The sequence below is a fragment of the Choristoneura fumiferana genome, chromosome Z, assembly GCF_025370935.1.
Source record: "Choristoneura fumiferana chromosome Z, NRCan_CFum_1, whole genome shotgun sequence".
NCBI classification, from domain to species: Eukaryota; Metazoa; Arthropoda; class Insecta; order Lepidoptera; family Tortricidae; genus Choristoneura; species Choristoneura fumiferana.
This window is the reverse complement of record NC_133472.1, coordinates 16,339,995-16,364,207: the sequence shown is the minus strand read 5'-3', so window position 1 is coordinate 16,364,207 and position 24,213 is coordinate 16,339,995. Positions and strand designations below refer to the sequence as shown.

The following is a 24,213-nucleotide window of genomic DNA, read 5'->3' as shown; positions in this document are numbered from 1 at the left end:
TTCACGCTGTCGTAGAATAGTAGGTAAGGAAAGGAGTAATTAAACAAGTATGAATTAATTTCATGTTACTTTTAATATTACAGATATAGCTTAGCAACAAATAGAGCATGAAAAGTAGCTTTAAACGCCTTAAAAATATTAGAAACTTTCAATGCATTCATTTAACTGCAGCTAACGAAGACATTGTTACGATTATCACGGCTCATTATATCTATGAGTAAGTCCTTTGCCTTAATAAATCAACAGTATAACCACGATGTTACGAAGACGCACCCATGTCGGGTACAATACCAAGCATAGTTGTTGAGCACGGCAATCAATAGGTACGCGTGATCTCTTTAGCGGGAAGGTCTCACGTCACGCGTCACGCGTCCCGGGTGCCATAAGCGCACCCACTTATGATTTCCGCTAACTGCTTGAAAGCCATGCTAAGTATCGTACTTAGTTACCTACTGCGTTTTACTACAAATGCGATTATACAAAAAAAACAACGGAATTCAAAACATAAACATACCTAAAGATAAGGGAAAGTATGTGGTAAGTCCAAAAGGTTGCCTTGGCAAACCTATTCTACACTGATTCTGTCCATTCTAGTCAGTAACACTGATCTAACCACGAGGTGCAGCGCTACTACGGTGAACGCATTATTTTATAGGTATTCAGTCATATAATAGGTAATTTTAAAAATTTATGTTTTCGTTCCAGAGTCGCATTTATGAAGTACTTAGGTTATTTTTTTATTTCACTCACTTTACAGTTCTACTTTCAAAAGATAAGTTAGTAAAGAAAAATGCGAAACTTGTCGACTACGTTGATCTGGTGAGAAAAGCTCAGAACACTTATCCTCGCTCGTTTTCCGGAACTGACTGGATTACGGCATTACTACGGGGCACGGCGTGAAGGCGTATCCAATCAATCCATATGCAACAGTAAGGGCAAGGTGTGTCAATTGTAAAATATTTACAGGTTTATAATAATATGCTTTATGTACTCTGTTCATACTGAAAGTTTTTGAACTATTAAACATTTATTAATAAAATTATATTATTACATATACCATTAAAATTTAATTCCAATAAGCACGCATTCTATGTAAATATTGTAACAATCGATTGTATTTAACATCTATATATGTAAAAAAATATTAAAAAATATCCTCCCTCTAAGGCAATAATAAGTCATGCTTTTACAGGTAAAACTTTATAAATGCCTACCTAAATTGACTTTTACCGTAATTTTACAACTCATTTAAAATGATTTTTTATACGTCTTTATAAAGTTATTTACTTAATACATTATGCTTTTATATAAGTCAATAATTATCTAATTGCACCACTAGTCTCTGAAATCAATAAAACTCTTTTCTGAGCAACAATAATAAAATTTTAACAAAGGAACATAATAACTGTTGTTCATGATTGATTAATGTTTGAGAGGATATCTAATACTTCATCAATTTGAAGCACTTCCTGGAAGACGACTTAAGCAGTTCAAGGTCAACACAAAAATACATTATACTTACTAAAAAAAAATCTAAAGATTCACCTTGAGGTGCATTTAGACCAAACAAACAAATGAGCACTCTATGCACGGGCGACTTAATAAAGTTCGTGTATACTAAAATTACAAAGAGCCTGAGTAGGAACACAAGCGTTCTTTTGTTTTTTCCATGCACTTGAACGAAAATTCGTGTTTCTCATTTTGTATCAAAGAATTACCTAGAAAGAGAACCAACAGAACAGCAATAGTCGCCAATCGACGACAAAATTGCTCAATCTAAAACATGTCTTTTTCCAATTACGCTAAAAAACCTAAAAGATGAATTCATCTTCTAACGCTTGAAACGCACTGACAACGGTGGCGAAGCGGTGCGGCCCGGCGCGGAAGCGGTACCGGTTGTAATATTCGAGGTAACATGAAATAGTCTGTATAGAATACCACGCGGGAAGTAAGCGCAGCGCGATGCGGACTCTCTCAAGTTAGCTCGAATTTTACAACCTGCAGGGCTACTATGAAACTCGAAGTTAATATCGTACCGTACCTCTCGCTCTCGTATTAAATAGTATAAGTGTCAAAGGGACCGCACGACACGAACTTCGAGTTTCGTAGTAGCCCCGCAGGGCTGCTACGAAATTTGTATCGTTCCGTCCCTCTCACTCTCGTTTTAAATATCATAAGCGTCAGCGGGGCGGCAAGACAAAGTTCGAATTTTGCACTTCGTAGTAAAGTGCCAAGTACCGCCTCCGCGCCGCGCCGCACCGCTCCACCACCGCTATCAGTGCGTTTCAAGCTTATGTTCTTCAAGGACAAATGAGAAACAAAAATATATTCTGAGGGGTTCGTATAAATAAACAAGTATAATTATTTATACTTTTAGATTTTGCGCTTCACATTTCGGCCTATACAGCGTGTATTTTCGATACTACCTCAAACTGTAACCAGACGAAGATTTAGGTGCTGTGAACCGATATCAAAAAAAATTGTTAATTTAAAATTAACTACCAAGCCGTGATTAATTTTTGAAATATTTTCGAGCAGCAATGTAGTACGTACAATAATTTGATACGAGAGAACTTAGAGAAAAACGTTCTGTGACAGCTGTCACGTCAACAAGTGCGACGTTTTGAATAAAAAAAAAGCAGTATCACGTAGTGATACATTGCGTGCTAATTAATTTTGTAAGGAAAATAATTTCATTTTTTTTACTAAAACATAGTAATATGTGATTATTAGGGCCTTCACTAACTACCCTTAAAGTTTGAGGTAATATCAAAAAAACACGCTGTATATAATTTATGTACCACAGAAAACATCACTGTTTAGGTATGCTTGCTAAAATAAAAATCTTATTCTCATTACTACCGGAAATTAGTAAATAGATTACCTCATTATACAATACAAATGAGTCTTACCTCTTGGTATCTCTTGATAACATGGACTTAAAAAAATCCTTCGCTTTAACAGCTGCAAGAGACCATGTCCCTTAGTAAGTATTTTATATTAATATTGACTTGATACCTCTACCCGTCCCTGAGATATACATATACGCACACAAGCACGCATGGACGGCCAGCAAAGTGATCTCAAAAGGATTTACTTTTTCCATTTAAGTCATGGAATCCTAAAACATGATATTATGGTCGTGCTTCTGCTCTGGTTCTATGTTATTTTGGTCTAAACGCACATTTAGTGTAGCGTAGGTACAATAAAGGATGTCGATACAAACTTTTCATTTGCATAGTGAATTATTAATTTATTTATGACGCCCCACACTAGATTTGTCCCGTAGTAGTAAAACACACTACCACTAATCAAAAGATATCACGTTTACAGCGAGTGATTTGACACGAGAAGAGTTGCTAAGAATGAGCATATCATTAATTATGCTCCATTGATTTTAAGTTAATTTATTATTATGTAAACATAAACACAGGGTGACCTGAAAATATAGGTATACATTATTGTGCCATTTGGTTAAAAATGTCATTCAACCATATTTTCAACTTATTAAGTTTTATACTTAAAACTGTTTCCGAGATACTTATGAATTGTTGGTCATTTGGTCTAGTGTCAAAAATGCTGATTTAGAGAAAAATCTCAAGTTTATGATTATCTTGGAAAGCATAAACTATTGGACCACAAGCGTTTCCATAAGAATGATCTAAAAAAACCTCCCTAACCACACTGTACAATATCAGAATCGGTCTTTATTTAGGTCACCCTGTAGTGATAATATCTTACAGTAAAAGCTATTAGCAATCCGTACTAATCTAATCCATAAGTATTCATACTATGCAATATTATAAATAAATGTGAAAGTAATTCGGTTACCTCTACACGCAAGCGTCGCTGAACCGAAATTGGCGATTTTTTAAACGAAAGAGTATCCATGTTGAGACTGTACTCGTAAAATAAATTAGTTCTTTCTAAAGTACTTGTGAAGGTATATTTTCTTTGCTGAAAGAATGCAAGTTCCTGCGGGACACGATAATATTTCATTCAGGCCAAGTTGCAGATACAAGCAATTGATTTACGTATTCATGTGCGGTTACCAGCGCTAGCTGTAATGTTATGTTGTTGCCCGAGGGACAGAGCGGGGAAACAACAGGAAAATGTTGATTGTATATTTTATACAGGGCAACGTCCGCCGCGCAATTATTGAGTCTGCCTACTTACGATTCGCGAACCACGGAATCAAGTTTCAATTCAGTAAAACCAAACTGAACCTAACTCCCTAAGGTATTTTTTAAATAAAATTACATTAAATTAACATAAGATATACATCCTGATCTTGAACTGTCATCGAGATTTGAGATCAATTAGACATACATTGTGAAATTTTCTTTGTAAGAACGAACGAGAATAACTTTTTATGGTCTATATCCACTAAAACGTCGGTACAATAACAATGGAATAAACCCGCAGAAAGTCAGAGTAAACCCTCCTTGTCACCTAAACCATTTCCATGGACGGATAATTTCTTCAAAAATATTTACAAAATAATTCCATTGTTGATTCTAGTTAGCTCCATATCTGCAACCAATAAGATCTCGTCCCATTTGTGGGATGGAGTGTGAGGTGGAGTGGTAACACCAAGTTGGATTTCTTTATTGCTGTTTGGAGTGCTAGAGAACTCTAACTTACGTTTTGATCTACCAGAGAATACATGGCAAGGAGTCAAACGCTGGTCGTGACTGAGTACTTTAGGAGTAATTGGAGATGATGTATTTATTATCACCTTTTCAATCTTCTTCATTTTGAATGGCCCTACATATTTAAACACAGGTTTCTTCAAAATCGAATTACCACACACTTTTTCTATGAGACCAATGGAAATGAATACATTAGCAATGTCATACAGCCTCCTTACTTTTGATTTGTGCTGGCGATCTAGCATTTCCGGAGAAAGAGCAGTTTTGTTCTTATTAGACGAGTCTATCAGTACTCTCACAGCCATCTCCAGGTTAATAAGCGTATTCTGAAAGAAAAGTAGTATTATTAGGTACTGACTTATTCTAGCTCCCACTAAACCTTCAGTTAAAGAATACTTCTTTGCAGATAGATGGATAATGAATGAGTACACACTTCTGTTTGAGGCAAGACAAAGAAGGCAATGCTATAGCACGAGTAGGATGAAATCTTAAACGGAAGTTATAGGTAAGGTCATTCACGATGACGCGTGCCGTGGTTCTTATTACAATGTCATTAATGGCTAATTTTGACAAAATCACGCGTCTTCGTGGATGGCACTAGGTGTAAGTTACAGATTAATACAATAGAAATAACTTACTGGTGGTTCTACCAGAAAAAGCATCAGAAATCTTTGAGCCAAGACTCCTAGTGTTTTATGTTTAGGAGCAGGTGGCTTTGGAGCTCTCCCGCGTAATGCTGCTGACAGTCTCAAGTTCTCCCCTTGTTTTTTAAGCATTTTCAGAAAAGAATTCAGTCTTGATCCTCCATGCCAAAGATAAGTGTTTTTTCTTTTATGGACTGCACATTGCATGGCTTCAAGGATGTTAATGATGTCATACATTCGGCGTTTTTCAACACCAAGCCGAGCTGCTGTGCTGTCCAGCTGTATCTCTACTGTGCCAAGCCCATATAGTGGGAACAGGTTGAGGAATCTGTAAAAGGATTTTTTCTGTTACCAGTAAAGAAGCTTGGAGTCCTAGTCTAATTTGCAGCCCTATTTGCACTTTTAATGGGGATTTGGGGATGTGGGCATTAATACATTTTTTTATCTTACATTTAAATGTCATTTTCAATTAATTTATACAGAACTATTACATTATTAGGATATAGTCTACACTAAAATAACGTGACTAGGATTCTACAATAATAGTTGGGCTATAGGGGAAGTTAGCAGAGGGGATGATGCAGAGTTAGCAGAGCCTTTTAAGCTCTTATGCAAAATGTACCTACGCAATGTGGGGTCATTTTAGATGGCTTATCGACCAGGGTTCGAGGATATATATCAATGGATATATATCATGATATATACATATACGATATACATCAAATGTTTTTTTTGATATATGTCAATACAAAAATTGGTTTAAAAATTTGATATTATTGAGTAATTTTTGGCTAGCTTTTGGCCTTTGTTTACCGTATTTCTACTTCCCAAATGTAGATGGCGTTGGAGTAGTTAAAAGATACTCCCTTATAGTAGGTTCTAATCCATTAATGGCAACACTTCTGCCGGCGTTAATGGCGTCGTTAGAAATAGTCGCTTGGCTTTCATACAAAATGGATATAGAGGATGTTTGGTAGCTAGGTTCAAAGCTTTAAGGGGGTGATAACCGAGAAATTTTGACCATTTTTAGCTATATATTATGTATTAGCCGAAATTTATCGAATAGGTATTCCATCCAAGTTTAGGTATATTTTATACCTTAGGCTGCTATTTAAACTTCTATTAAACTACTAATAATTCTCAATAAAACTTAAGCGTTATAGTTTTCCTTGTAAGTTTGATATACTTACTACCATCCTGATTCTTTAAAAAAAATTCCACCCAGCGATTTAGATTTTAGCGCTCGATTTAGCAACCCTCTTATGGGTTTAAAAGACCTATCAAACGATAAAAAAATCACCCCCTCTTTAAGTGCATATTTTTTTTTTATATATTTTATTGTACCATTTTGTCGGCATAGTTTACATATACATATTCGTGCATAATTACAGCTTTCTATCATTGATGGTCCCTGAGCAAAGCCGCGGGCGGACGGACAGACAGACAGACAGACATGGCGAAACTATAAGGGTTCCGTTTTTGCCATTTTGGCTACGGAACCCTAAAAAGGTAAAAAAAAATCGTTAATCTTCAGTTTGTTGTGATTTGAAAAGTAAATTAATTCATTTGAAAATAATATTTTACATTAAAAAGTCCATTTACAGTCTGATGAAGAAATTCTATAAAAGTGCTATGATTTAGTAAGCAATATGAATGAGTGATACCTTAAAAGAAAGGACAATAAACAGGCATGTTTTTAAAAATGTTTGAACAATTCAAGGATTTTTTTTTATGGCACAAAAAAATATGACTGTTCCAACCAAACACATTTTTAGTAATTTCGAATGCCTCCATTTTGTTTTTGTGGCAAGAAAGACACTTAAAAATTATTTCATTTGGTCCAATACACATTAAACTATCCGAAATAAAAGATATTGTTTACAAATTAACGCTCATTGGGGCAATATTGCCCCCTGACTATCAAATTCTGGGTATTTTCCTAAAATTACTAAATTTTCAATCAAAAAAAAATATCAAATACAAATAGAGACAGACGTTTCAGACAGATGGTTCAAATTTTCGAATTGAAAAATCAACCTACATAATCGTAATTCATATCAACTTTGAACTCCAGCTGTTTCACATATTTAGGAGTAGATTTCGAAAAACATTAAAGTGACTACGTGTTTCTTTTGATCGCAACTTCGTACACGATGGTTATTAGATAATTCCCGCGAGATAAGAATTTGTAAATACAATAGAAAGCTACACTGTTTTTAATTTTTTTTTAATCTTTATATAGCTATTTCATTCTTTCATTAAAACTGAACGTACATGGCTGTAAAATTACGTATCAGAGCTATCAACCTGTGAGGGGTCCCTCATGAGCAGACGAACTTGGCTATAGCATCAGGTGGTGTCTATCATATGAATAGTCATTGAAAGAAATTGAAAAATTCCTTTTTACCTACCTACCTCTATGACTCTCTAGAAATATCAAGTCTCTAAATCATCTAGTTGGCTAGTATAAAATAGTACGCTTTATTCCTTATCCCGTGGAAATTTCAGTAAATTCTGAAAATTGTTTTAGCTGTTACTACCTATTAGCTATTACTTATTCTGTGGTATTAGCTACTTGCATGCCAAATTTGAAGTCTCTTGATAATAGTTACAGAAATAGGGTAATTTTAAAAATATAAATCCCATTTATTCCCTATCCCGTGGGAATTTCGAAAAATCCTTTCTTAGTGCACTTCTATGTCACTTAAGGTATATGTATGCCAAATTTCAAGCATTTTAGCTTCAGCGGTTTGGGCTGTGCGTTGATATATCAGTCAGTCAGTCAGGACTGAATTTTTTATATACAGTGGTGAACATATAATTAGAAACAACATATTATTTCAAAATTTCAAATTAAACTAACTTGATGTATTTTTTTTACTTAGCATAATAGGGTTCGTTTTCGTTTGTCTATAATGAATCATCGCTTTTGTGTATTATTTCGGCGGTTTTGCGAAAATCAAACAACGGTTTTGCGATAATTCTATCAAATTATAAATTTAAGTAAAAAAACAGTGTGTTATATAGTGGACAACTAATTAGAAACATGACATATCCTTAGTAATTAACATGAGCAAAGGTAAGCAAACAAAAAGAAGGGTAAGAGGGTAGGTCCATCACCTTATCCATAGAATTTTAGTATTTAGTTTGGTAGCCGTTGTTATCTATTACAGCTATACAACGATGTCGCATTGACACTATCAACTTTTCACACATTGCCACAGGAATAGTTGACCAAGCTCATGAACATATACTTAGTACTATACTTTGTCTATGCCAAGCTTCAACAAAGGCGTAATAAAGTTCGTCGATGCTGATGAGTTGTTTATTAGACAATGTTTTCTGCACAATGTGCCACAGATTTTCTATGGCATTTAAATCCGAGCTGTTGGCAGGCCATTCCAACACTCACCAACTGTTCGCTAAGGAATGCTTTCACGCTTCTTGCTGTGTGCCTTGGATCATTGTCATGTTGAAATATCCATGTGACTGGTAAATTACTGTTGGAATGTGGAATCATTCTCTTCTAACATGGTTTTATACTGGAACTGGTCCTTCTTAGCTAAATGAATGATGAGCTTGTCTTCATGTGGTGTAGTCTTCCTGGGCCTAACTTTTCTAGGAACATTTTCTGATGTTCTGTGTTGTTTTTAACGTGTGACTGCATTAAACACCATCTTTAGTGAACAACCCATATGGTCTGCAATCTTTCTATTCGTCTATTTTCGATTCATATTCTATAATTTTTCTTGTTGAAGCATCACAACTTTTGTTCTTATCCATTTTCAACTATTAAATCACGCAAAAATTAATGATAAACAGTGAAAAAGGCGGCAAAACGCGTAATGCTGCGAAAGTAGTGTTGTTTTTTCTAAACATTCAAATTTCGAACACTAGCCATTCTTTAAATTGCTCTGTTTCTAATTAGTTGTCCAAGCTGCCAATGTTAAAGAAATTGATAATTGTTATGATACCGGGTTTTCTTTTTTAATTTCCATTGAGTGTTAAATAATGTTATTTAATTTTGAAGCTAGAGCTGTTTAATAGAGCATGAATACCGGTATTCGATAATACCGAAAAACCGGAATATCGGAGCAAAATCCCGATATTGGCAAAACCGGTATTGACATTGTATAATACCGGTATTTCGATAATTTCGATATTGATCTCTAAATACCAATTATTTTGTTTTTAAATAGAGTATTACAGTCTCAACACTCAAAAGTCAAAAATTCGTGAATACTTATTTAATTAATATTTTTATTTACAATAAATTAAATTAGAATCTACTTTTTATAAAGATTATGAACGATGCCTATGAGAAAACCGCGTGTCATTCCGTGGCGTGTCTTATATCTGCACCTGGCCATAGGAAATGTGTGGGATTGATTGTACTAACACGAGTCAGGTAGCGTAGCATGGCGTCGCGTTTTAGTAGTGTGTTCTACCTTCACACATTTCTATTATTATTGCTTAGTTGCGTTATCTTAGTTCATGGATCACCTGATTTTTAAAATAGTAAATATAGTAATAAATAAGTTATTTTAAAGCAATGTTTTTACTAGGGATAAAGAAATATTAAATTCGCAGGAATAAAATAATATCCCTATGTTACACATAAGTAGATCTCGACTCATTTAGACAATAACAAACGTGTATCATCAAACGGAGTACGAGTATCTCGAAATTTGTATAAAAATACTTTACTTACGTTGCACCTTTAAAATTAAACTGAAACAACTCGAAATATTCACAGTTCGAAAATAAACTTTAAATAAAACAATCTGGTTGAATTTTGAAATGAGAGAATTTCGAATTTTTTCAGTTTAATTTTAAAGGTGCGCGTGTTTGTTCATTGTAATTTGAAATAATTTTAGACATCTTTGAAATAATCTTAGGTACCCACTCATACTTAAGATAGTCGGAACTGGAAAGGTTTTGGAAGTGGGAGACTCATTAATTTTACTTTAATAATACGAATATCTAAAAAATATCGAAATACCGGAATACCGGTATTTAAATTTTCGGTATCGAAAAAATACCGGTATTGCAAAAAACGTCCGATATTAGATGCTCTACTGTTTAAGTACTAACAAGTATTAAATATTCTTTGATGTCACACAAAAAATGCTCTTAAAGTATTGCTTGAATTAAGAATTTATAAATTGTACTAAGTGTTTCTAATTATATGTCCACCACTGTATATAGATTTAACATTTACTATAAATAAACATTAGAATATATTCTTCAGGTTAAAACAAGCCTTATTGTGTCGGGTTAGAATTACACCTCTCCATTTCTTCAGTGGATGTCGTAAGAGGCGACTAAGGATATAGGTTAAGGTATACCATAGGCGATAGGCTAACAACCTGTCACTATTGAACCGTTTTTGTCATGCATAAAACCTAAAATTGCTAAAAGTGGCTCCGGAGCAGTAACATTTCGTGTGCTCTGCCTACCCCATTTGGGAATACGTGTGATGTTTGTGTGTGCGTGTTAAAACTAAGCTGGTATGATAAATAAATATATTTTTTTACATTTCTATAAATGGCGAGTAGAAAAGGGTTCACATGCAGAATACCCCCCCTTGTCTTTCATATAAAACAATACATATGTTATACAAGCCCATTTATATTGTTACAGGCACATAATAATATGTATTGTTATATGTGGGTTTGATATGATAACATATTATATTATGTGCCAAACTAATGTAGCTGTGGTGCAATGTTAGTAGCTGAGAAGCAAGATATAAACAATGTAGCACTGTTCAATAACTGCAAGTGTAATAGAGACCATCACAAAATGACTGCCAACTAAACAAGAGGAAAACAGATTTTATGAACTGGCACTATATTTAGAAGAAAAAGTTGTCTACACAAGAAGATTATTACAATTATATTATGAATTAAAGAAATAGTACAAACAGCTTTGTTGAATCATAGTTTAACAAAAAACAGTGTTAGTCAGTAACAGTTCTTCAAAATATCTATTGTTAAAAAATATTTTTAAGAAAGCGCCACTATCCCTGATATAGCCATAACAATATCATGGAGTTCTTTATATCCCGAGAAAATGCAAAGTTCTCGCTGGACGCTGCCAAAATTACGATAGCTTGTAATCATATAAAGTAAGTTAAAGATAAAGCACGAAAATGTTTTACCTATCGCACAATATTTGCAAAGACTTCTCCTTGCGGTGCACGGCGCTCGGCGGCGGCGTCGGATACAGCAGCGCGACATTCGTCAACAACTTCAAGTTCGCCGTGGGAGACACATTGGTCGAATTGGTTACTTCAGTGAGCACGCAGCGCTTTGGAGTGGAAGTTATGTTGTCATCTTCATACATCATGCGATAACATTCTGTAAAATTCCAGGACCAGAAAGATACGGGTAGTTTTGAGAGACTGCACTAATCTAGTTGGCCGTACACCAAGAGGGACGATGTGGTTTCAATACGTAATCTAATCATAAACTTTTAGGATCTCGATATTGTACGTAATTTATTTAAAAGGGCAACTTGTTTTTATGAAACATTTTTTTATTATTCACTGCAATAACCTCTCTGTATACATTTTTGACAGATACATTAAATGCGCGCGAGCGCGAGCCCTGAGCGTGCCTTGCCTGTGCCCGCTTTCTATATTTCACTTCAATTTCAATCTGACGGGCTACTACGAAACTCGAACCTCGAAGTTCGTGTCGTGCGGTTCCTCTGACACTTATACTATTTAATACGAGAGCGAGAGGGACAGCACGATACGAACTTCGAGTTTCGAATTTCGTAGTAGCCCTGCATCCCTCTTTCGTATTATCGTATTCAGTACCTATTGTATTTTTAACAGACTTCATAAAAGGAGGAGGTTCTATGTTCCAATGCTTGTATTTTTTTTTGTATTTAAATAAATGAGCGTCAGCGGGCGGGACGGCAAGATAAGTCGTTCGTAACGTGAAAGTCGAAAATTGAATTCGTGTCGTACCGTGCCACCAACGCTCATATATATTAATACGAGTGAGAGGGACGGTAAGATAGAATATTTTAAATTTCTTACAGCACCCCCTGATTTCAATATCACAAACATGATCACAAATCACAATATCCAACTTTTTTTATTTATTTTGAATCGGGCATTATAATGCTACATTTACACCCTAGCCAACATCTACAAACTTCAAGCCTATATATGCGCTTGAATGCCACACGCTTGCAAATGCGTCAGTGTATGTACTCCAGACAGGCAAGCATGGCAGACGTGGATCTTGAAGTTGCTTTACTTCAGCTCTAGTGTTGAGTTGTCTTGATGTATTTTTATTTAAAGGACAAAATTTCTTCTTCAGTCCAAGCACTCATAATGGTCACTAAAATCCCTCTGACACTTATACTAGTTAATACGAGAGCGAGAGAGACGCTACGATACGAAGTACGAACTTCGAGTTTCGTAGTAGCCCTGCTGTGTGTGCGTGTGTGGTGCGTGTGTGTGACCCGTCCCGGATCGGCAGCAAGCGCTGGCAAGCTCACGCAAGCCTATCCAAACTGTTTACACACTTGTAATTGTGAGAGCTTGCCGAAGCTTGGCAAGCGTGTAAATGTAGCATTACGTTTGTACCTGCAGGGCTACTACGAAACTTTAACCTTGAGTTCGTATCGTACCGTCTCTCTCGCTCTCGTATTAAATAGTATAAGTGTCAGAGAGACCGCACGACACGAACTTCGAGTTACGTGCTTCGTAGTAGCCCTGCTGTTGTACTGTTGGCATTTTGCAAATTCCATAGACAAGAACAATGTCTAGAGGGTAGTTTGTCTATGGAAAGAACGTTCTATTCTCTACATCTCTTCCATCCTCAGCCTGCGTCATGTCATGGCTGGCATGAAATGAAGCTTGCTTTGCTTGATTTCTTTCCTCACGAACGAAAGAGTGCTTAGTTTTCTTTGGTAGTGATATCCGTCAAATAAACTTCTATTTACAACTTCTTGCAAATATACTCGTAGTTTTGTGTTACTTGTCGTAAATAGTAGTGCAGGGTAATATGTAATTGACAATAATTGTGTAGTGAAGGCTTACATACGTTTGTATCACAATGAACGAAGGCGCAGGTGATTGGATATGTAGTGATCAGAGTTGTGGGAACATAAATTTTGCGCGTCGAGTATCATGTTATCGTTGTAATAAAGATAGACCCGATGGCGGAAAAATGTTCAAAAAGAAACTTGGCACAGAAATAGGTAAATCGGCAGCTGAGAAGAGCCGCGGCTTGTTCAATGCTGATGACTGGCAATGCAATAAATGTGCGAACGTAAATTGGGCCCGGCGCACAACCTGCAATGTTTGCAATGCTCCAAAGTTTGGTGAAGTAAATATCGCAATAATTAAATTAAAACCATTTTTATTCGGAGTGTTTCACTAAATACATTGGTTGTAATATTTTACTAGGTGGAAGCACGCACCGGCTACGGCGGTGGCTACAACGAGCGCGGGGTGGTCGAGTACCGCAGGCGGGAGCCCTCATCTGATGACGAATATGATGAATTTGGAAGAAAGAAACGAAAACGCAAACCCGAGGCGCAGAATGTGGTGTGTATTCTACCTACTGTGTATGCTTTATAACCCTGAATACCCTTGTTATATCTTGCAACAAGCATGCCCTTTTTTAATATTAATTGAAACCCAATTAAATAGCAATTCACATCAAAACAACAACAAAACAACATGAGAAGTCTGCAAGAATATGTGCTGTTTTTAAATCTCAAGACAACTGCAGTTTTGTGACATGTGCAAACAGTGGCATCTTTGTTCTATTAAATTGTGGCCAAATGAAAGCCTATATTGTTTAAAAAAAATTAGTGAAAAAGAGAGTGCAATAAATTTCAGGGATCTTATTTCTACATATTTTTAAACAAAGAGAATTACATATTTGCTTGACATTAATTTTTGGATTAAATTCAGACTTGGAGACATTCAAATTCTACCTACTAAGACACTGGATCAAATGTAGCAAAAAAAGTTTTGGCATACTTTACAGTAATTTGATAATTTCATCAAGTCAAAACATAAATGTATGTACTATTTAGATATAAAATAATAAATTTTACTGTAAATGTTACAAAATTATCCATTTTGGTATCAAATGTTATTACAACTTTATGAGCGGTGAAAATTTGTAACTGACAGTAACAGCTCTCCTGCAGACTTCTATTGTTTACAAGACCTAATACTGTATTTCTTACATCACATCACTCAGCATTTCCTAAGGACATTTTGCATAAATAAATATTTTATTGAAAATTCAGAGGATGTTGGGAATTTGAAGCAGAGAAGACTTTTATTTATATATAAGTGCAATAATTTGATGCACATAAATACTAAAGTGGAGATAATTTTTCCTGCCTTCAGGTCGGCATCACTGAAGGACCTCTTGTCAAAAAATTGCCACCAACATTGCTGCAGATGGAACTAAATATGGATGCAAAGGAAGATCCTGCACCAAATGTTGTCAGCAACAAAGATTTCGATAAAATAAGGGGCAGTCTAAGTGACAGTTCTATATCAGAGCTACCTCCACTCAGTAAAATGGCATTTAGAAGGCATCAACTTCAAAATCAAACAAACTATCACAGACAAAATCATATGTTACCATCTTATAAAACCAATGGAAATTACATGCGTAAAAGATTTACTAGTTCTACAGACCAGGATCTGATTGAATCGTCAGGAAATCCACCAAAAAGGCCAAGGCATATTTCGAATAAAACACCAAAATTTCATGATCAAAGTATAGAAAACCGATTACAACCATCAAAAGATGATGTTGTCTATAAGTTTACAGCAGGCACTCCTACAGCCAATTATGAAGTTACTTATTCTATTGAAGAGCGTGTGAAAGTAGCAGCATTTGCTATTGTACATAACAATTGTAAAATAAGTACAGAAAAATTTGAATCATTATATGATAAACCTGCACCAGATTTTAAAACAATTTTTGCTTGGAGGCAACGTCTTCTGTCAACAGGATGTTTAATTGATACCCACATTAGTCCACCATGTTCTAACAAAACTAAAATCAGTCATTCCAAACCACAGCCTAATCCAGATGAGATACCTATATCTTCAGACGACAGTGATACTGAGTGTATTAAAAATAAGACAAAAACAAATAGCGTTCAAGCTACAACACTACAAAGAAGCATAAGTACTGAAACATTAGTAATTTGCAATAATCAAAAAGCATCTGGTAGTTCAGCTAGTAATGCTGACGACCAGCCAAGGAGTATGTCCCCACGCTTCAGACGTTCTAGTTCACGTGACACCCAGGACTCTAACTACCCTGACAGTGATTTAGAAAAAGGAGGTTCAGCTACTATGAAGTCTAAAATCATACCAGATAGCCGTGATTCCGTTCAGAATAAGCAATCAAGTACTGTGTCAAATTCCGAATCAGATTCTATTTCTTATGATAGTGATTATGTTGATTTCCTTTCAAGAGTTTATGGAGAGGGAAAGAAGCCAGAGCGTAAACTATCAAAAAGACAAACACCTTTAGATGAAAAATCAAAATGTCAATTAAATGACCTTCAAATATTTCAAGGCTACTGCACTGTGAAAAAATCAGAACAATCACCATTAGCTACAGCAAATATCTACACTTCAAATGTGCGAAATATGCATGTCAAGGGAAATACAAGCTTTGCAGATGCGGACAGTTCCATGGCAGAGTACGTACCTACTAAACTTGGGTCTTCAACTATCAAAAACTATCAAGATTTCAAGAATAATGTTAAGAAAAAAGGATTTTGGGCAAAAGGAAATTGTGCAAAATTTCGCAAAAATAGTCAGGTGTTAGATAAAACTAAGAATGATCATGGCACAGCAAATATTGCTCCTGTAATACTGAATAATGTGTCCAGTATTCCTCTGCTCAATTCAGTTGCTGATAATGAGCCCTTAAATATCATTCCTGGGTGTGGTCCAGATCATTTGTCAGGTATTGAGCCACATGGAGTTGATTTTACAAATGATGATTTTGAACAAATAGCTATTACTAATAATTACACCTCATTTGATAAGCCATTGCAAAATGAAAGTGCAAGTATGGTCCAAGCTACTGAAACTACTATGACGTCATCTGAAAATTCCTCTCGCATTTTTGACTTGGTACAGTCTGATGCAGCTACAAAAAATAGAAGTATAATGGAAATTTTTGATCTTGGTCAACATTGTGTTAGTCCAGAAAGGAATCCTTCAGAGAATAGTACTAGCAAACCCTATACAATGGTCTGGGATGAAGATGATGATGCTCTCTACAATGATTCAGATGAATTAGGATTACAAAATTTGAGTAGCCACATTATGTCTCCAGTTAACCCCAAGCAGCAACTTTTGAATTCAAATAATGTTTTGTTTGGTTTTGAAGTAGAAAATAAAGATATAAATTCGAGTAAGTGTCAAGATATAACAGATTCTGGGGTTGAGTTAGTCATAAAGTGTTCTACAGCAGCAAACTCACCAAACAAGTATAAGGACACAAGAAGTGTTCTCAGCCAGGTTATACAGCCGCATTCTGGTAGAGACAATAATATGCTGTTGGGCGAAACACGCGATGGTCAGGTTACTCAGACAGAATCACTTGAAAATGAAACTTTTAATGAGAATGTTCACAGCACTCCTAATAAATCAAAAATAATTAAGGTTATTGAATCAATAACTCTTAAACCACAGGTAATAAATATTCCTGAAAATGTTACTGCACAGAACTCGATCAAACCTCAATCTGCAACCACAACCTTGGCAAATAATACAAAATCTATACAAAATGCTGTGAAGGAAGATTTAACTTCACAGGAAACCCCACAAACTGCCGTTAATTTATCCAATATATTGGCTGGTATTAATACAGATACATTGTTATTAGCTCTTCAAAATCTGCAACAAATAACACAAAAATCTGATGATGCTAACAAACAAAATGGTCAAACAATAAAAAACAATGTGGAAGACAATGCAGACCCAGTGGAGACTATCAACCTGACCAATGATGAAGACTGGGAAAAGGAGTCCGATAAAGAAGGGAGTGTAGAAAGACAGTTGAAAAGATTACATGGAAATACTGGCGACACACCTTTTTTAAGTGATATTTTTGATCCTGGCCCAGTCATAATTCCACCAAATGTTGCAAAAAAATTAAATATCAACTTGCAGCCAAATGTAGATAATGACCTCTCAGAAACAAACGAAAATACGGCTGTTATAGGCAATTTCAAAAGTTTTGCGTTACCAAAACCAATTATGTTGAATAGGCTCAAATTGACAATAAAACCCGCAGACAAGACCGTAAAGCATACTGCTGATGGAAGAAAACGGAAAAGAAAAAGAAAGGTTTGTATTTCATTTAAATGTTTTGGTTTTAATGCTTCACAAGTTTTACAAGATTTACCCCCTGTTTCACCAGTCATTGATCAATTTTATGTGATAGATGTCTAGGATGCTGTCTCTGTTTTGTCGCAATAAACGGTAACGGTATCAAATTAATATGTCACATAAAATTCAACAATGTGTGGTAAAACAGGCCCTTAATGTTTTTGTTACGATGGCTAATAAAGCCAATCTATTACATCGCCGTCATGTTTAATTAATTACCTCTCGAAATCCTGTATTGTATGCATTGACCAAGTGTCTATCTGATGGTGCTTTAATGATTTGTTTCAGAGTCAACCGTCGGACGGGCAAGAGGAAGAGAGCGGAGCGGCAGAGGCGGTGGAGGCAGCGGAGGAGGGCGACGAGGAGGAGTCCGGCGACGACGCCGACTTGTCCAAGTACGACCTGTGGGGCAGCGATGACGACGACCGCCCGCGCTCCTCCAAACCAGGTGCCACCTCCATCTGTCACGTCTCACCATGTATTACCGATCATTTCCCCTTAAAATTGCCTATTGATTTTTGCTGGGAATAAATTATATATAACATATGGTAAAAACTAAACACTTAATTCGGTGATTTCTGGGGCTTTTACGCACATTTAGTGGTCTGCAGAATACTGATTAAAATGGAATGGGCTGCAATAAGTTCACAAGTAATGAGTTAAACATTTCAGAAACGGCAGACAAAAATCAAGATAAAGACGACAAAGAAGGTAGCTCTGATCCGACAAACAAAAACGGCAAAGCAGCTCCAGTTGATAGCAAGACCACCAACAGAAGGTTTGTTTATTAAAATTTAATAACAAAATTAATAGTTGTGCTAATTCAATATGGATGTTGATAACAAAGAGCAACTGACACAGAAGTTTAAAAATAAAATGGGAAATTTTGCCTTCATGGAATACAACCCCTCATACAGCCTTGGCCAAAAATATTAGCACCTTATTCAAAATATAAATCCACAAAATATGTGCATCCAAATTGTATATAATATTTACAGATTATTAGTAAATATACACATGCATAGTTTTATACTCTAAAAATGGAATGCTGGTTTGCAATAAAACAAAACGTGTAAATAAAATTAAAACCCTTTTTTTTAAATCGTTTCTGCTTCGCTTACATCAAACTTGAACACGTAATACGCCAGTAAAAAATAATAGTTTTTGCTTCGTGCAAGAATAAAATGTATATTATCCTTTTAATATGCCTAAAAAATAGAACTTACGCGTACAAATATCATAGGTAGGCACAACTTTTGGCCAATGCTGTATATACACAACAACGTAAGTTCTCTTTTTTTGGGCATATTAGATGGATAATAAATATTTTTTTCCTTGCACAAAGCAAAAACAATTATTTAATTTGGCGTGTGATCAAGTTCGATATAAGGGAACCAGAACCGATTAAAGAAAAAAGTGTTATACATTTTAATTACAGGTTTTGCTTTATTGCGAACCAGCATGCCATTTATTGTGTCTAAAACTATGTAGGTATATTTACTAATAATGATGATGATGATGACTCCTTTTACTACAGTAGCATGCAGTAGATATAAATAAATAAATAAATATATATCACTGGACAATGCACACCAATTGACCTAGTCCCAAAGTAAGCTTAGCAAAGCTTGTGTTATGGGTACTAAGCAACGGATAAATATAATTATATAGATAGATACATACTTAAATACATATTAAACACCCAAGACCCGAGAACAAACATTCGTATTTTTCATACAAATATCTGCCCCGACACGGGAATCGAACCCGGGACCTCAAGCTTCGTAGTCAAGTTCTCTAACCACTAGGCCATCTGGTCGTCTGCATAACGACATGCACGGTAAACCAAAATCGCTAACGTATACACTTTATTAAACCAACTTTCATAACAATGATTGACTCAGAAGATTAGAACAGCTACAGCTACTAATGATAGGTAAAGGAGACTTTGTTTTAGTATCGTGATTTTTTATGATTAATTATTAGCCCTTGTTGCTTGACATTTTCCACACTTATATTGGCTAGACCTTATCTCCTGCACGCTCCTATAATGCTAAATATCAGTGCAACCCGTGAATAAATCCGTGTAATAGTTAATTATCATCAAGTAATTTTTTTATATTATGTATCTAATCTACCAGCTATTAACAAAAAGTTACCGTAAATCTGAGATTGTTTAGCTTTGGAACTGTAAATAATTCAGAATGGGTTCACTAATTCTAATAGATAAAAGCAAATAAATAAGAATAAGACGTACCGGTAGATGTTATAATATTCATGTGTGTAGAAGTAGATTATTCTATCAATTTACGATGTTTATTAACTTTGGTATGTATATTAGAGGTGGTTCGGTTCGGTACTCGGACTTGGACTAACGAACGAATCTTTCTCTCTCTCACGAATCTGTACTTCAGTTCAGTCAGCGGGTGGGGCGGATCGGCCATAGATAAATTAATAATCGCTCGAAAGAACCGGAGTCAATAAAGGAGTCGGATTCAATAAGCGGATTCGGTACCGACACCGGAGCTGCATCTAGTGAGTCAGATCACTTCGCGGAGTTGAGATTACCCATGTCTAATGTATATTATAGTTCACGTATTTCAGCATTGAGTTTGTCACTGACAATATGTGCTTCGTCGAGGACGTAAGACGGCGTCAAGTCAGATATAAATTCATCATTTGAACTGTTCATTTTAATTTACTTATCAAAAATTAATTCACCGGACTGAACTCATGAACATTACTTTGGCGGGGTTTCATGACAAGCGCGAACGGGTAACCATGATTGGTTCGTGCTACGTCGTGCGCGCGCACTAGAAGCTCATTGGTTAACTTTCGAGTGCGCGCGCTTGTCGTCGCACGGTCCGAATTGGACTAAAGAATTTATTTCCTTTTTTTCATAACTTTAGACGGAATCAAAATACGAGTTTACATGAAAAAAAAGAAAAATATTCCCTTTTCTGTCGCGTTTAATCTGTATTATCTTATCAGTAAATATTCAGTTGGTTGCATCAAACGTTTTCTTATTTGTTCAAAGCCTAACTATAACGACTCTTTAGACTTATTTTTTTAACAATAGTTTGGACAAGTGCGGAAAGTAAAATCCATACAACTTTTCTGCACACTTGTGGATGCGTGCAGGAATCACTAATTTTCTATGGATATGTTGACCCACGTCAAGAGGCACTTTCCGAGCACGTGCATTGTAAATACAATTTTGATGCACATAATATTTTTTATAGGGTGCTAATACTGTTGGCCAGGGCTGTATGTGATTAGGTAAGGTTTAGGTATCATTTTAAACTATTAATCTGCCTTACCTTATATTGTAGCTAGGAGAGAGATTTATCTATTGTGGTACAAAAGGCGGTGTTTTAATTTTATTTATCAATGTTATTTTCATGGCAAAGATCGCGAAGTTCCTCGTCATCGTCCAGCTCCTCCTCCAGTTCCAGCTCTAGTCACAGCTCTGCAGAAGCGCCTAAAAATAAGTAAGTACTATAATTGTTATTAAATCTGTATTTTAGAACAAAGTGAATGAACAACGGACTTCTCTTAAATAAAGTCTTGGTTTAAAAGTCCTATTATCAACCCATAAACGCATAAAAATGTTATGCGTCTCCTTAAAAAAAACATCTACGTCGTTTTGGAATCCGAGGGGTTGTATGGGTTTTGTATTGATGGTGGTTGCTTAGGTTCGACGACTTCAACCTGAACAGCGAGCGCGACTCTCCGGCGCGGTCGCCGTCGCGCCGCTCGCGCTCGCCGCACGCGCACGCGCGCGCCACGGCGCCGCGCCGCAAGCGGGACTCCCGCTCCGCTGGGGAATCTAGGTTTGTTTTAACTCATTGCAACAATTAATTACTTCTAGAAGGTGAGTTAGACACCTTTAGAACATAAAAATTACCATATTTTATTTACATACCTTCGTCATGACCGCCCGTCTGTGGCTAACCCTACACTATATGTACATATAATGTGTAAGAATGTATTTATCTAACTAAGTCTGTTTATCTGTTTTCTGGTACGTATAGTACAGGTCGATTCACAACAAGAGCTGGCACAAATGCATTGAATAAAAGTAATGTCACTTAGACATTTTTGTTGGAAAATGACAGATTCATGTCATTTTCATATTTGTGTGAAGTGTATTGAAATAGGTAACACGCAGATACTTTCATTCACTCATTCAATGAATTCGTGGCAGCTCTTGTGAATCAACCCGTACATGCATTGCAATATTAGTTTCCCATTTATATGTACATTTTTAAAAGTAAACTTGAATTACTGCTTTTATCATACAAATCTGATTATTATAAAGTCAAAACTAGTCTATCTAAGGGTTAACGCGTTTGCCATTAGCGAAAGTTTTACTAAATACATATATATATTGCATTTAGCGAATTTAATTTTATAGCAACTGAAGAAAGTTGTAAAACTTCTAAACAATAATTTGGGATTTCTTACGCAGCCGTAACGTAGAGTAGAGGTCGATTCACAAGGGCTGTCACGAATACATTGAGTAAATGTAATGTCGTTTAGACATTTTTGTAGGAAAATGACAGATGCATGTCATTTTGATATTTGTGTGAAGAGTATGCAAAGAAGGAACAGATATAGATTTCATTCACTTATTCAATCCATTTGTGCCAGCTTTTGTGAGTCGACCTGTACATACGTTTTATTGCTTACTAGCTGGTGCCCGCGGCTTCGCCCCTGGTGTAGTTTTTTTTTAAATTTTCTAAATCTTTTATCCTTAACCTTCTCCTGACAATAGCAAACACAACAAAAAAAGAATTAGCTAAATGGTGATTCATTTTTATATCTTAATAAAAAAAGATAATAATTATAATGGAAAATGGACTTCAAGAGTACGACATCAAATAACAAACAGCATTCAAAGTCAAAGTCAAAATATCTTTATTCAATTTAGGCTAAGCACTTATGAATGTCAAAAAAAAAATCTACCACCGGTTCGGAAAAACCTCTGCTGAGAAGAATCCGGCAAGAAACTCAACGAGGTATATATTTTTTTTTAAACAGATTTACAATAATAATTGAAGAAGGAATTCAAATTTTACCTACGAAATTGCTGACTTGTTCACCCATTTTATTTTTATAATGTGACAGTTTGGAAAGAAGTGTTTCTACTCTTTTGTTATTTTCTTTATAAAGTCAATTCGTGGAATACCGTGTGCAAGGCAAATGGGTCTTAGTTAAGGACTAGGTCAAGAGGATTAAATTGCCCTAGTTTTTACTTCATGTATTTGTTTTATATCCTTATAAACTAATTAGTAGGTTATTTGGCTGAGCGAGATTACTAAATGCGATTTTTCATTCCTTGAAATTTTGACAGTTGTCATGCTGTGTATGTTCTACGTTACGAGTTAATAGAAAAAAAGAGACCAAAACATTCAAGTCGGAAGCCGAGTGGCATGACATGCATCACGGGCATCAACGTTTAAAGTAGTAATCTTGGCTCTGCCCCATTGCGAGCTTCCACCATGTACCACCTCCCTCGAGCACCTATAGTACTTTTCGGATCCCATCCTGGGTACGGTGACACTTGCGTTTTTTCAATTCCACGCCATGAACGTTTCAGGCCAATAATTTATAAAAAAATATATTATGGCTTAAAAGATTTCGTAATAATAAACAAAAATCACTTAAAAATATATTAATTTTTAATTTTATGAATAAATGAATATGAATATGATTATTATTATGTTTTAAAACTAAAAAGATAAATTGTAATCTCGTCAACTTTCATCGCGTAAAACGGATCTCTATTTCCATAGAGCTTGACTGCTTATCGACCGAATCGATTCCACAATCTTATCAAATAGTTTGACTCGCATCATCTGTCAATTAGTACGAGAGCAAAGGTCCTTAAATGCGTCTTTGTATCGAGTGTTTCGTATTGTTTGATGTTTTGAACTGTTACTTTGTTATTCAATTTTGTTATTATGGTTTTTGTTGTAGTTATTAGTTTTGATATAGTGCCAAAGAAGACCACATGGTTTGTGAGATCCCGATACACAAGCAAAAACACTTGCTACGCGGGTGAAGCCGCAGGCAAAAAATAGTTAAAAATATAAACTATCACTAATAAAATCCATTACACACCCTTAGCATATTTAATCGAGAATCGCAATAAATCGTTTTACATTGTCACAAACCTTTAATTGCTTAATGACATGTGTCATCGTACCCATCCTATCCGAAAAGTATTATAAACCACCATATTCCTTCCGCCATACTCATTGCCAAAAAAACATTGTGTTATTTTTTTCTCGAGATACCTACAGCCCTGTGACAGACAGACAGACGGACGGACAGCAAAGTGGCGATAATTAGGTTCTGTTTGTTACCTTTCGGATACGGTTTGCTAGAAACGAGGTTTTCCTTAAATCATGGAAACATTTACGCGTTCAAATTAGTAAGACTGTAACAAAATTACAAAAAATCGTATCACAATTACGTCAATAACACTTTTTTTTTTAAC

The 24,213-nt window shown here is 35.6% G+C and overlaps 2 protein-coding genes across 3 annotated transcripts in view; one reads left to right on the top strand and one right to left on the bottom strand.

Annotated features, from left to right (window-relative positions):
* Positions 1 to 54: 54 nt before the first annotated feature.
* On the bottom strand, positions 55 to 11,941 carry LOC141429599 (transcription factor E2F7-like). Its single transcript, XM_074089990.1, has 3 exons — positions 11,460 to 11,941; positions 5,291 to 5,624; positions 55 to 4,978 (listed from the first exon to the last, which is right to left on the bottom strand). The coding sequence occupies exons 1-3, from the start codon at positions 11,645 to 11,647 to the stop codon at positions 4,493 to 4,495; spliced, it is 1,008 nt and encodes a 335-aa protein (XP_073946091.1). The 5' UTR covers positions 11,648 to 11,941; the 3' UTR covers positions 55 to 4,492.
* A 1,178-nt stretch (positions 11,942 to 13,119) lies between these two features.
* LOC141429447 (uncharacterized) overlaps positions 13,120 to 24,213 on the top strand; it is a 19,457-nt gene continuing 8,363 nt past the window's right edge. For both annotated transcript variants that reach the window (XM_074089765.1, XM_074089756.1), the window contains exons 1-7: positions 13,120 to 13,647; positions 13,728 to 13,868; positions 14,688 to 17,666; positions 17,997 to 18,156; positions 18,381 to 18,486; positions 21,119 to 21,199; positions 21,404 to 21,541. In XM_074089765.1, coding sequence (XP_073945866.1) covers positions 13,375 to 13,647; positions 13,728 to 13,868; positions 14,688 to 17,666; positions 17,997 to 18,156; positions 18,381 to 18,486; positions 21,119 to 21,199; positions 21,404 to 21,541 — 3,878 coding nt within the window. In that variant the 5' untranslated portion in view covers positions 13,120 to 13,374. The remainder of the gene's footprint in view (positions 13,648 to 13,727; positions 13,869 to 14,687; positions 17,667 to 17,996; positions 18,157 to 18,380; positions 18,487 to 21,118; positions 21,200 to 21,403; positions 21,542 to 24,213) is intronic.